The sequence below is a fragment of the Haplochromis burtoni genome, unplaced genomic scaffold, assembly GCF_018398535.1.
Source record: "Haplochromis burtoni strain Fernald_Lab_line unplaced genomic scaffold, NCSU_Asbu1 Contig_16, whole genome shotgun sequence".
NCBI lineage: Eukaryota > Metazoa > Chordata > Actinopteri > Cichliformes > Cichlidae > Haplochromis > Haplochromis burtoni.
Window position 1 is genome coordinate 1,129,623 of NW_024582377.1, and position 14,087 is coordinate 1,143,709.

Consider the following 14,087-nt stretch of genomic DNA (forward strand, 5'->3'; position numbering starts at 1 on the left):
GATCAGGCCACATCATATCTTTAAGACCCCATAGTATCATATTATCCCAACAGAGCATGTCACTCTCAGACTGCAGGTTTACTTGTGGTTCTTTGAGTTTTTAAAAACGAGAATGGGAGGCAGAGCCTTCAGCTATGCTGCCCCTCTCCTGTGGAACCAGCTCCCAGTTTGGATTCACGAGACAGACGCTGTCTCTACTTTTAAGACTAGACTCAACACTTTGCTTTTTGATAAAAGGTATAGTTGGGGCTGGATCAACAAACCCTAAACTTTCGCTTAGTTATCCTGCTATAGGCTCAGGTTATTACTGGACTTTATGTTTTCTCTTTCCCCTCACCCTCAGTTGGCTTCTGCAGATGGCTTCCCCTCCATGAGTCTGGCTCTGCTAGTGATTTCTTCCTGTTTACAGGGAGGTTTCCCCTTCCCATGGTTGCAAAGTACGCGCTCATTGGGGGTGGCTTGAGGTTTTCTCCAATACTGTAGGGACTTTATCTTACAGTATAGAACACTTTCAGGTGATTATTGTGGTGAGCTGGTACTATATATATATAAACTTGAATTAAATTGAATGCTGTTGTTGTATCAATATTGTAACAAATATGTAATCAATATTTGTTACATGGATTATCAAAAATCCAGCAAATGCATATTACTTCTTCAGCACTCTGTGTCCTGTGTACTTTCTAGAGAGAAAAATGTTGTAAACAATTGCCAACAATTGATTGCTGTGTTCTTAATTTAGGACTTTGTGTGCTTAACTAACGACTGTTCAGCATTAAAAAAGACACCTTGTGTGCTCATTCAGGCTCGAAATCAGTGTTTTGTAACCAATATTTCCCCCTTTCAGTCCACTTTAATCTTCAGGCACACAACCAAGACCGAATTTGCTGTGATGAGAACTCATTCTGTATGTTTATACAAGTGTCTTTGGTCCATGGAAGTAACTCCTCCCTGGAAGAGTGATGGGAATTAGATAAAAGTACAGGCTATCTGTCAGTATCTCACAGGATGTGAGGAGAAGTTTCCAGAGACACATTTTTCTTCTGTGAACGAGATTTACTGTGAGCTGTCTCAAGAAAGATGTCCTTGCTTTTTAGGAGACCCACACTAACCAGGTTGCTGCTGCTGAAGAACATTAAGCAAAATCAGAGGTCAACCATCTGCAGCAAGCCACCCAAGGAAAAGATTGGGCCAGTGGTAGGACTGACTAACTTTTATTGTACTTGTAATTGAACAGGCAGACATCCTTGAATATCTACACTGTATAATGTCCTGCAACAAAAGCAAGAACTGCAGTAATATTTTTCCTGTACTGAATGGATGCTAAACCACAAGTAATGCCATTTTAGGGACTATGGTGGCATAAAAATGCAAACAATATAAAATAGTCAGTCATTGGAAGTCAGTGTCTGTGATGGTTCAAATGCCCTTAATGCGAAGAATTCAAGCGAACTGCATTCCCCAGTCTGCAGAGTGGAAGAGATGTTTTATTCATTTGTTATTTATAAGTCAGCGCAATGCTCTGGCCTCTGTAAAGGGATCCTATGATGGAACTGCAGCATAGCAGGAAGTGTTTATGCCACTATAAATCTGTTGATCTGTCCTAAGGGACATCCATAGGGGCTTTTACAAAGCTCATCCCAGGTTAGGAATACCATGGTGGAGAGGTACAGAGAGAATATTATGGCAGGAAAATATAAGTGGGTGGTGGCGGTGAAGTTATATCACTAAGACCGGGACCCTCTGTCGTGTTCATTGGCTTAGTCCTTTCTGTTCAACTTAACATATGAAAGAAGATATTTGAGAGCTCAAACACTAACACTGCATTGAATGTGTATTATAACCTTTCATGTAGATTACATTTGCAGTGTCTGTGAATAAAACACTCATGGTTATATTTTATTGGACTTTCTTACAGCAGTCTACCTTTGCCTTATGCGTGTTTGCTGTGACTCTCCTGGCCCCGGCTGGTTGGATCATGCATCATATCCCAGAATATCGAAGACAAGGCCAGAATACCTCAACATGATTGATTTCTACAGGAACTCTGCAGACAGACACCCAAGCAATGTCACTGTGTGAACCTCTCTCCACTGTGTAAAATCTTGTGGAAAAAAGTAAAACCTTTGTTAAATCTGAAGTCTGACTGAGCTATTTTCCTATATAAACAGTTACATATGATAACTATTGTGTATTTTATTTCTGAGATTATTGACTGTTTTGAGGGTGATATATTAGAAAAAGACAACATTTTTGCTTTAACACACTTTGAGGATATCATTTTCATCAGTTAGGAGTATAGACAAAATTCTTGGCAGAAACCATGATGGGAAGGGTCTGTCAGGACCTCAGACCGTAGGGTCTGTTTATCGTTCACTCCTGCATCTACTAGCGGAAGTGCAGCTTAAATGAGAAATGCTGCATTTAGACACAGGCTTAAGTATTCATACACATGCATATTTATATCTCGAAAGTGTTATTGGATAACAATGTACTCTTTAAAGCGCCCAGCTGATAGTGGAGATTAATATTAATATTACTAAATATCAGTATAAAAATATTAGGACACGCTGCCAATCCACGGTGGCCAATATGCTGTATTTATATAAAACAGGGGAAAAAAACCACGATGTTTTCTCAAGGACATGTTTAAGAAGGTGTGACAACCATCTGTTGCATGTTTAGCATTTCATGCATTACAAATACACACATGTAAAGCATCACTGAGGCAAATAAGCGGAGGTGCTTAGTATTTCCCTCCTATAATCAGCTCAAACAGGGTTGTCGGAATTCTTGAATGACAATTTGTCAAAGCCGGATCAGTCCATTTGGAAAGGTGTGGTGTGTCATATATATGTCACCACCCATCTCTGCAACGAGAGAGCAAAATCCCCACCACCACCTCAAAAAATATATATATAAAAACGATTTACAAAACAAGCCCTCCCTTTATTTCCGTTCAAAGATCGCAAAAGCGACCGAAGCACAGCTAAAACACCACAGCGTATAAATCCGTCGTGCAAAGTGGTACAATCAAGACGAGCCTGGGCTGCAAGGGGGCATAGTCACTTTTTCACGACTGAGGGAAACACAACGCCGGGAAGGGAAAAACCTATCAAAACAACTGACAGTCTGGGTTTTATGTTTCCCCAAGTGTCTGCGAAATGTCTACGAAGGCAGAGCAGTGTAAGTACGGCTGTGTGTATCCGTGCGTGCGTGTTTCTGTTTTGTCTTGTGAGGGGGCTGGAAACTGATTTTTTTTTTTTTTTGGTTTAACCAAGAAAGCGAACAAGGGGAGCTGTCCTTGGTGATGAAACCGCGGTTGCCAAGGCAGGTTGCAACACGTCCTCTCACTGCAGAGGATGGCTGGAGGTCTCAGTGCACACAGAGAGCCACTGAATCACCCTCTGTTTCTCTGCATGTTGATGGAACAATTCCATGTCCGAATCGCTCTGTGGTCCGATTTATTTATTTCTATTTTATTTGATTTTGATTGACGTGGCTGGCTGAGGCGCGTGGGAAAAGCGAAGTGTAATGTTGGTCTCAAGGTCGACCTGACAGGCTACTGAACAATATGGTGGCTTCATATTGATCAGTCGTGGGGTCTGATCACACTATATTGACGTCTGTTGTTCATTCCACTTCGCTGGTTGTGAACAGGTGGACACCAGTTCTTCTGTTTTTTTTATTTTTTTTTATTTTTTACCGTAAACAATAGATAAAAGACGGGGTCGAACTCAGTGTTAGGGGTTCCCAGCCCCATCAGCTGGTTAAAAGTTGGGTGTTGCTCCTGTTGTTTGGTAGACAGTAAGTGAGGGAATGAACAGAAAACGCTGAATGTGCTGTTGTGACTAACAGCTCGAAATATTATTAAAAGGTTGAAAAATATTTTTAAAAAATGTCCTATCTTTCCGAGGAAGTTTAATTTTATGATGAACCGGAAAGATGCTGTGCTTCAGTATTTATCGCAGCACATGCTTTGACCAGACAATCCTCCAAGCCTGCAGCTGTTATTTTTATTTTGGGGTTTGTCATTTACAGGTCAGGAAGGAAGCTAAACATTCCTGCCTAAAGTCACAGAAAATGGGTCAGCGATCACCCACTTCAACATATTTGAACTCCTAACAACAAACAGCACAGTCATATCTGAACCTACAGAGATTACTTCAATATAGAGCAGCCAGCTGGGCTCATTACAGAAATGTTCCTCTGTGTTGCTTCTTAAGCCCCCTTTCGTGTTCGCTATAACCACATTTTCCCAGCTTGTCTTGGGACTTGAACTGGCAACCTTTCGTGTGTGAGCTTGTTTCTGTAAGCAGTAGGTTACTGCCTCCTCTAGGGCTTCCTGTGACCTGCTGCTATGACAAAAAAGGTCACCCGGTGAAGGCCAGAGAACCATGGGAAAACAGACTTTTTGTTTAACTTCATAGCTGAAGGATTCATGTTAAATGCTACCTAACAGCTTGTTCAGTTACATGATATATGTCTTTGCTGTCGTGCATCATATCTCACTAGTGTTGATTTGCTTGTTGCTCTGCTCTTTATTTTGTCCAGTTGCCTCTAAGATACGATACTTGCAAGAGTATCACAACCGTGTGCAACACAATATTTACCCAGTGCCCTCCGGAACAGACATTGCAAACACACTGAAATACTTTTCCCAAACCCTGCTCAGGTAAGTACCCTGCTCTGGAGCCACCAGGTGAAGTAAAGATTGTAGAATGTTTGATATTAGCTTCCTTCACAATCAGATGAGATTAATTACAGCAGGTCGCTCTGACACACTTTCTCAAAGGCATGACAGTGACACAATTCAATGTCTCATATCAATTCATAATGTCAGCAAGAAGTTAGGGAAGTGGCCATCATGGCAGATGTTGCCTCGCCTCTTCTGCTCTGAAAGATACAGACTGTAGCAGATTTCCTGTGTAATTATGGTGTCGTCTTTTTAAGGCAGCTGCGGAGATAGATGGCTCAGTGATGTTTATTGATTCAGTGGTCGGTTGCTAGATGAACGCTTTCCTGAGGCGGTTTGCTGTGTCCTTCCCAGAGGGCCTGGAGTTCAGCTCCTCCGGCTATGCAGTTGCAGGGTCAGCCTGCTCTCTTGGGTGCTGTGAAGGGAACAGCCTGTTATTTCCTCTTCCAGCATAGGTCAAGTAGGCAGCCATTTTGAACACGTCTAATTTAATAGAGCACTATTTCCTCTTTTTTTTTCTCTCTGTCCAGTTGGAGCTTCATTTTTCCAGACATGCTCTGCAGAGATAGGATATTTCTTGTGGTTCCAGTATTACTACCCGCCAGCTTCAGTGAGAACAGAGGCACTGTCTTTTCTTATTAGCTAATTTATATTAAAAAAAAAATGGTGGGCCTTACTTCTATCATTATTATCAGCTTAGGGTGCAATCTATTTGAGATTGGCTGCTGGCCTCAATTCTACACAACTCCTCAGCCATCCATAAGGATTATTCCTCTGCCGTGGTGCTCACAGAGTATCCTGGATACTCCATACTTTGCTGAAGGGCTGTCCTGAACCAGTCACTGGGGTGTTTCAAATGTAGCCTCTCAGGGCACAGATTGAGCGTGACAGGGGTGGCAACTCTGGGAATGGGCATTAACTCGAGTGACGATTGTGCCTCTGCGGGGCAGTATCAAGCGAGCGAGAAAAGAGTCACTCAATATGATGCCACTGTTAACGGTTCTTTGATATTTTCCCGAAGCACAGTCTCTTAGCCTCAGATATGCAGAACAAAATCACTCTGCCCACCATTAGAGGAGTCTGGATTCCTCAGCGGGGACTCCAGGATTATCCATACACCTGTGCCTTCTGAAGCCCGGGGTGAAGAAATAGAAGAAAAAATCAAAAGGGAGAGAGAGGGAAAGTGGGAGTAGCGAGCCTTGAGAAGTGGAGCAGGCGTGTGTCATCTTCGCAGAAAAGAAATAGCCAAAGGAGGAGGTTGTTGATTCATGCAACAATTTCAGGTCAGCTAGAGGGTTACGTTATCTCTTTACCAGCAAGTTTTATACGCGTTCTTAAAGATGAGGCACGGCTTCGTCAGACTGAGCTCTCTGTATCAGTGAGCACTGACGTCGCAACAGACTGTTTAGCCATTATTTCAGACGCAGCACAGTTGTTTCACTTCACACACCTGTCAACATGTTAATGCAGGAAACATGTGCTTTGAGTAACTGATACACACATGTAGTCCATGATTTTGCAACGACAGCGCAGGGTTTGACAGTAAATGTATGTCATGTGTCCGTATCAGTGCATTTCTACATGTGTTTTATGTGTCGTTTGTAATTTTCTCGTGTCGTTTTGTGTGTATGTGTGCACATATGCGTGTGTCTTTGCGTGTATATGTTCAGTGTGCGCGCGTGTGTGTGTGAGCGCGTCTGATGTTTATGTCTATGTTCATTGTTCAAATTAATGATGTTTTCTATATGAAATATGGGCAGTGAAAAAGTCATACTCTGAGATACAGTCTTGTCGTTGTCTATAAGTCCTGTTTGAGTTTATGCTGTATAATAACACAGCTTTGATTACATAGTTTAATGAATCTACGCTGACTTAAATCCTACAGAGTATAACTTTGAGGGGATCAGTCACATGATGGTACGTTATACTGTTCTTATGCCATGTTAAAAATCTGAGAAAAAAAAAAGAAATCCCCTTTCTCACTTGCCATGTAACTCCAAATGCTGCAACTCTACTTTTTGAGTGACCTTTTAAAAAAAAAAGAAGCCAAAAAAAAAAGCAATACATCAACATTTATAATCTGGGCTCTCATGGTAAATCCCAATCATTTGCCTGATAGAACAGCTTAGCTCTTTAATAATGTGCAGTAAAAAAAAGAAAGAAAAAGAAAAGAAAAAAAAGAGCAATGCTCTCTGGCCCTCCCCCTCCTCCCTCCTCCACCCTAGACGCTCCACACTCAACCCGACTAGTTTTTGCTTTTGTTTTTTTGTTTTTCTCCTCTTTTAAAATTGAATATGTCCACCACCTTTCCCCAGGGGACAGCAAACACAATTGTCCATCCTGCATTAGCTCACAAACATAATGCTACCAGTCATCTCCCCCGATACAACCTATTCCTTTGTCATTATAGTTTCTCCTCTACTGTAGATTAGTTGTTACATTTATTTTAGAAACCTGAATCCATATGCCTGTTGGATCTCATTATTTCTCCTGATGATACTGGTACAGTATCATAATGTATGCATACAGACATTATTTCTCTGGTGCAATAAACATGTGCTGTGACCTAAGAGCACTTGATCTAACCTCACACACATGTTTATTACTGGCTGAAGCATGTTTCAAAAGTGTCACCTCTGTATTTTCCCGAACCAATTTGGTGTCACTCCCATCCTTGACAGCCCCACTAAAGACAAGGAAATTTCATTTGGAAAATATACTCTTATGGCTCATTGGCCTTTGTTTTTGCATGGTAGCCACTGACCTTGCCGATTGGAAGATGGCAGCCATCGAGGGACAGCCGTTTGAGCTGTCCCTTTTTGGAGAAGTATGGGGTTGCCACTGAAAACATGCCATTTTTTATATTTTTGCTCCTTGTCACCAGATACGCATGAGATGCAGTGATCATTGCAGTTTGTGCTCATGTTTTTTTTGTTTGTTTTCCAAGTGCAAAGATAGACAAAACGAGATAAATTCAATTAAAGTCACACGGAACAGACAGCGCAGGGAAAAATTGCCCGTGCCTGCAGTTATACAGTTAAATAGTGAGACACTGCATCCTATGTGGGGTTTATCTGGGTTTGTTTTTTTCTATTTACGCTGTCTCTGTAGTGCCATTTCAATGTAATGTGCTGTTTTTTTGTGTCTTTGTTGTCTCTTTTTTTCCCTTGTTCCCCTCTCCTACCTTCCCTCCCCTCCCCTCCCGCCCCGGAGCAGCATTCTGTCCCGCACAGGCAGGAAGGAGAACCAGGAAGCTTCCAATTTGGCCGTGCCCATGACCATGTGTCTTTTTCCTGTGCCATTCCCACTCACCCCATCTCTAAGACCACAAGTCAGTTCCATCAACCCTACAGTTACTCGCTCCCTCCTTTACAGCGTTCTGCGCGATGCCCCGTCAGACCGCGGGGGGCAGGGGCAGCAGAGTCGGGACGCTCAGCTCTCAGAGTACCCCTCTCTGGACTATCAGGGCCTCTATGTGACCCTCGTGACCCTGCTTGACCTCGTGCCCCTGCTGCAGCACGGTCAGCATGGTGAGTCAAGGCCCAGTGCACCACTGTTTGTCATCATCATCCCCGAACCGTCTGGCCTGCATGAAGCCACTGCTGCTTTTTTGGCCTCTTTTGTAACGGGAGGAGAGAAGTCCTGCTGAGGATCTTGAGGGATGCATGGGGTGATTGGGAGCACGCTGGATCCTGTCAACTTAATCGTTCATAAGCCATTGGATACACCAGACATAGGCCTTCTCTTCTGTGTATCATACTTGACTGCATGTTTGTTATGCAAAGTGGGAGAAATGTTTTTACTTATGTTGTCATGTGCAAATATATAAGGGGAAACACACATAGGCGAATGAAATGCTGTTTTAACACATCACAAACACATTAGAGAATGAGTTACATCCACACAGTTTTTCACAGCCAAGGCTGCATCACAGTCAGTGCTCTTACTTTTCATGAATATTTGACCATTGTTAAAAAACAAACAAACCCTCAAATGCATAAAAAATCATTTGCTTGACTAGATTTCTCTACTTTTCCTGAGGGTAAAGTTTACTTCAGTGGCTTTTAAAGAAGCTCACATTTCCAAGTATTTTTTTTCAGTTCTACTAATAAATAACTGAAATTTCATGAAATTTGTGGCTGCATACAGTATGCTAATACTGTATGTACAGCTGATTGAAGGAGTGTCTGTGTATCTCTCTTTGTCTTTTTTTGCATTTTCCCTTTCTTCTCAGATCTGGGACAATCCATTTTTTATACGACAACTTGCCTCCTGCCTTTTCTGAGCGATGATATTCTCAGCACTTTGCCCTATACTATGATTTCCACTTTAGCCACATTTCCCCCTTTCCTCCACAAAGACATCATTGAATACCTGAGCACCTCTTTCCTTCCCATGGCTATATGTGAGTATGACCTATCACAAGACAGTCATAATGAAACTGCTAAATGATATGTCTAGAAAGACAAGTAAAGGTTTAAGGCTTGCACATTCACTTGTCTCTCAACTATTGTACTGCAACAAACAGAAGAAGTGATCCTTCACATTATTGTTCTTTCCCTTCTTTGCCTGTGTATAGTGGGGTCCAGTAGGAAGGAGGGGGGAGTCCCAGCCTATGTCAATTTGTCTGCCTCATCTATGCTCATGATTGCAATGCAGTACACGTCAAATCCAGGTAAACAATCATATTCAAAGTATTAAGATATCCAAAGGCAACTGTAATAACTGCCTTTTAGTTAATCTGATCTCTGCTTCTTTCTAGTTTATCACTGTCAGCTGCTGGAATGTCTAATGAAGTACAAACAGGAAGTGTGGAAGGTATTTCTCCTTTTAGATACATAATGTAGATTTAAGGGTCTTTTATTTTTATCTGCAGAAATATGAAATGTACTGTGCCTAGCAAAAAAGTGGCACTAAATATGAAGCTAACAAGCAGACCGTTCAGCTACATTAGCAAAAAGACTAGAGGCTGGAGAAAACAGTACCCACTAGTACTGAATAGTACTGAAAGAATACAATTACGATTCGCTTATCATGAGAAAAGCTAGCACAGATTTATCCTTGAACCACATCCTGGTTTTTTGACATTCCAGGCCAGCTTTTTAAATTGCTTCTAGTCTTTTCTCTTTGCTAAGCTAATAGCACTTAGCTTTATATTTAACACACAGCTGGTATTGCTGTTGCATTAATATAACACAAACCCCTGCAGTTTAAAATAAATGAAAAGCTAAAAGATGAAGGCTGGGCTCCTCTACATAAACTGCCTTTATAGGTTAAAAGTATCTCTGCTGGTAGTGGTATCAGCAATACTGGCCTTTATTTACTTGGTATCTCATTGATATCATAATTTGCAGCATTACACACCCCTGCTTGCTCCTGAATACGTTGCCTACTGGTTACTGTTTTTTACATTTTACTTTAAATTTAGATTTAGTCTTTACTATTTTACTTTGTCTGCATTCATATTCAAATGTACCTAAATATACCAGCACTTTCATGTACATATGATGTTTATCTTGTATGCAGGATCTGCTTTATGTCATATCCTATGGCCCATCCCAAGTTAAACCTCCAGCTGTGCAGATGCTGTTTCATTACTGGCCGAACCTGAAGCCACCAGGAGCCATCAGTGAATACAGAGGACTGCAGTACACAGGTCAGATTCTCTTTATGCCACATCTACTTCTTTACCAGACTGTAGACTTATCAAAGTGCTCACCTGTCAATTGTTTTTCTTATTTTTCTCTCTCTTCCATTTCCTGGTTCAGCCTGGAATCCCATCCACTGTCAACACATCGAATGCCACAATGCCATCAATAAACCAGCTGTTAAGGTGACTGCAATCTCAAAAATCATTAAAGCTTAAATATTTTATGCTTCTGGGATGCATAAATAGATAGTCTTCCCTTGAGAAATGAATGGGGTAAGCATAGGGGAAGGTCTTATATGGCCTTGCTTAGATTGCCATGTCCGATTCTAAGCTACTTTATATCAGCGATTGGTGCTGCTCTGCTTTGTCAGCCTTTACTCAGCTGTGCACAAACGGACAGAGTAGGAACAGGCGCGTAGAAAGGGGGTGGATTTCAATTACCAGAAGCAAAGAAGGGGGTATGGTGGGGGAAGGGGGGCTTTAATTGAAAGCGGTGACCCCATGCAGCCCTTGAGGATAGGGTGGCATCGAGTAAGCACAGTGAATTACAGTGCACCATCTGAACATTGAGGCCACGAGCACTGGCGTTTAGCACAGGGCCAGGCACAGGTTGCAAGACAGTGGAGCAGCATATGCACGCAGCCATCCACACAGAGGCGTGGGGACACAGGTAAAGGCGTCACATGATTTGTTGGGTGAGAGAGAAGCCTAGATATGTGACAGGGACACGTGGAAAATGTGAATTTCTTAAATTTACATCATATGTTATAAAATCGTTGTGCTTATAATTGACAAAATGCACTGGCCAGTTCATTAGGTGTACCTGTTAACAGCCAATCACATGGCAGCATCAACATTTATCTAGACACCTACTGAAGTTCAAACTGAGCATCAGAATGGGGGAAAAAAAGCGATTTGACTTTAATGTGGTTGTTGGTGTCAGACAGGTTGGTCTGCGTATCTCAGAAATTGCTTGTCTTCTTGCGTTTGCCTACACATGCGTCTCTCAGGTTTACAGAGAGTGGCCTGAAAAAAGAGAAAATGTGTGAAAATGCTTTGTTGATGTTAGAGGTCAGAGAAGTGCAACTACAGTCAGTGAAGATGGGATACAGTAGCAGAAGACCACACGAACAGGAAACTGAGACCACAATTCACCAAAATTGGATAACAGAAGATACCTGGTTGAGGAGCCTTCATTTTGCTGCTACATTCAGATGCTACGGTTAGAATACTTAGGTTAGAAGACTTATTTCAACAGCTCAGGCTGCAGGTGGTGGCACGCTTTGGGCCCGCTTAGTAACAACTGAGCATTGTTTGAATGCCAAGGTATACCTAACAAAGTGGTCAATGTGTGTAAAGTGTAAGTGTCCTATTATTTAGCTATTTGGAACCTAAGAAAACCTCATTACTTTTACTGTATTTCATCTTGGTTGCAAATAAAACATTGAATATAATGTGTTAATTTTTCAAATATCACCTCCATTATCTCACACTAACTTTATTACTTTTGCAGATGTGTATAGATCCTACTCTTTCTGTGGCCTTGGGAGACAAGCCCCCTCCTCTTTATATATGTGAAGAGTGCAGCCAGAGGATAGCAGGGTACGCATCTGTTTCACCTCTTTCCTCCATCCCTCAATCCTCCCCCTCCTTGAGTGGGATGCTATTGCAAACAAACATCACCTACCGCCTCCCTCATTATTCCTCTTTGTAACCCAGGGGAAACACATTGGCATGGTTACATAATTCCCTTGTGCCAATAATGAGATCATCATTACAAAAAAGCACATCCACTTGTCTCTCTTTTTTTTTTTAGCGCAGAGACTATTATAATAAAATTGGCTTTTCAGAGTTTTTTTTTTGTTATTGAGAAGATATTTTTGTGTTGCAGCTCTGTAAGGAAGCTGATACCGATGTGTATACACCAGTTGGAATGACTATATTTATATCATACACATAAGTCATGCATTGTTAAATAATTTCTTCGACCTTTCCAGAGATCACGCTGAATGGCTTGTTGATGTACTCCTGCCCCAAGGTGAGCATTTACAGTCAAAAAGGTGCTGAGTAAAGATAAGATACGTATGCACTCTACAATAAAACATTTATTAGCTGCTATGCGTTGTGTTCCAAGCTGCCATATATTTTATATTGAGGTTCTAATTTCCATGAAAATATAACCAATTTTCAAGACATACGTATGTTGTTTGCAAACAGTTGTATTTCAGTTATGTTTATTTTTCTTGCAGCAGAGATATCTGCCATTTGTCAAAAGAAGGTAAGACATTTACACTGCAGCATAATGACATTAACGGTGCTGTGTACTCTCAATCATTGCCATTACTTATTAACCTGACTTCCTCACAATAATAAAAGTCTCCACAGCAAACAATACACTGGTAAAACATAGAGGACTTCCCTGACCTGTAAAAACATGAACTTAGATACACTTTATTTGTGATCCATAGTTAGCTCATTTATTTGTGAATCTGAATCTCCCCTGAGGAGTCCATTCACTGAAGCAGCTCAGTAAAGACCTTTCAAAATAACCTGTTGAGGCCTGATCTTTGTTTGCTGTTGCTTCCTGCTTCCTGCTTGTTTCCTGGGAGACACTGGGAAAACTGAGTGCGCGATGATGATCTCAGGTATTCCCGTCAGGTCAGCAGCTGCCTCTCTTTGTCCTCTGAAACAGCTGGCCTCCACCATGGTTTGCCCAGCCGTTTATAATTCACCACCTCCCTTTTGGAGCAGCTTTTGTTCCAATCATTCTCCGAGATTTGTGCTAGCTCTTTCAGTGTTAGCTGAGACATATTACTCATGAATGAGGCATTACTTGTCATTTTAAAATAGCTACTTTTGAGTACATAATGATATCTAAGAGCCGTGATGCGACAACAACAGTATGAGTATTATCAGAGTTGCATTTTTTTGTTGTTCAAAGCAACATGGATGAATAAGAGCACTCACCATCTGAGGCCAGATATGTTAATTTGATAGGGAGCAATTCATGCCTCTAATGGCACAAGATTAGAGACTGATCAGATTAGGGTGGCTCTCTAGTGCCATGCTTTTTATTTTTAGAAACCTGAGACACCGCGGGGACACATAAAGACTTGTTCTATTGCTTTAGATGTGGACAGATCCTTGTATCTTCGGAGAGAGTGATATTCATTATCAGAGTTGCCTTTGAGCCCTGAGAGATGTTTATTTTTAGACGATTGTCATCAGGCGTTATTGGAAGTGTTTTTTCTATTTTTCTATTATACAAGAATAGAAACAAACTGATTTCTCTTCCCTCTGCTCCCCCCCTTGTTTCTTGGCTTCAAACTGCAGAACTGTAGCTCTCATGTTAGAAGGGCTGTGGTCACCTGCTTTTCAGCTGGCTGCTGCGGGCGCCATGGCAACCGGCCTGTCCGCTACTGCAAGCGTTGCCATGTCAACCACCACAGCAGCGAGGTGGGGGCTGCGGCGGAGACCCATCTGTACCAGACCTCGCCCCCTCCCATCAACACCCGTGAGTGCGGAGCGGAGGAGCTAGTGTGCACCGTGGAAGCCGTTATCAGGTACATGCACGGTGTTACAGAGCATATAGTTGTGACTCTGTGAAGCACACTTCAAGACAAATATAAAGACAACAATGCTGCCTCAGTTCAGATTAAACAAATAACAAAAACAAACGAAAAAAAGTGAGATTTTCTCCTCTGCTCTTTCTCCTTTGCTCTATCTCACATATGACCTTCT

The 14,087-nt window shown here is 41.8% G+C and overlaps 2 protein-coding genes across 8 annotated transcripts in view; both read left to right on the forward strand.

Annotated features, from left to right (window-relative positions):
* The first annotated feature begins 988 nt into the window (after positions 1-988).
* Positions 989-2,110, forward strand: si:dkey-85n7.8 (COX8 domain-containing protein). Its single transcript, XM_042218202.1, has 2 exons — positions 989-1,197; positions 1,919-2,110. The coding sequence occupies exons 1-2, from the start codon at positions 1,081-1,083 to the stop codon at positions 2,027-2,029; spliced, it is 228 nt and encodes a 75-aa protein (XP_042074136.1). The 5' UTR covers positions 989-1,080; the 3' UTR covers positions 2,030-2,110.
* A 236-nt stretch (positions 2,111-2,346) lies between these two features.
* Positions 2,347-14,087, forward strand: part of LOC102288613 (unc-79 homolog, NALCN channel complex subunit) — a 34,417-nt gene continuing 22,676 nt past the window's right edge. For 3 of the 7 annotated variants that reach the window (XM_005916710.3, XM_005916712.3, XM_005916713.3), the window contains exons 1-12: positions 2,347-3,186; positions 4,555-4,675; positions 7,913-8,226; positions 8,931-9,101; positions 9,276-9,371; positions 9,459-9,514; positions 10,223-10,352; positions 10,465-10,529; positions 11,860-11,948; positions 12,344-12,384; positions 12,596-12,624; positions 13,680-13,909. In XM_005916710.3, coding sequence (XP_005916772.1) covers positions 3,165-3,186; positions 4,555-4,675; positions 7,913-8,226; positions 8,931-9,101; positions 9,276-9,371; positions 9,459-9,514; positions 10,223-10,352; positions 10,465-10,529; positions 11,860-11,948; positions 12,344-12,384; positions 12,596-12,624; positions 13,680-13,909 — 1,364 coding nt within the window. In that variant the 5' untranslated portion in view covers positions 2,347-3,164. Of the gene's footprint in view, positions 3,187-4,554; positions 4,676-7,912; positions 8,227-8,930; positions 9,102-9,275; positions 9,372-9,458; positions 9,515-10,222; positions 10,353-10,464; positions 10,530-11,859; positions 11,949-12,343; positions 12,385-12,595; positions 12,625-13,679; positions 13,910-14,087 lie in introns of those variants that run through there. The other 4 variants (XM_005916711.3, XM_005916715.3, XM_005916714.3 and 1 more) reach the window with 4 other exon arrangements.

Bases quoted from the DNA above. Each gene is read 5' to 3' on its own strand.
- si:dkey-85n7.8 (XM_042218202.1), top strand. From the start codon at position 1,081: ATGTCCTTGCTTTTTAGGAGACCCACACTAACCAGGTTGCTGCTGCTG. The intron at 1,198-1,918 runs GTAGGACTGACT...ACTTTCTTACAG, and splicing joins AGGAAAAGATTGGGCCAGTG to CAGTCTACCTTTGCCTTATG.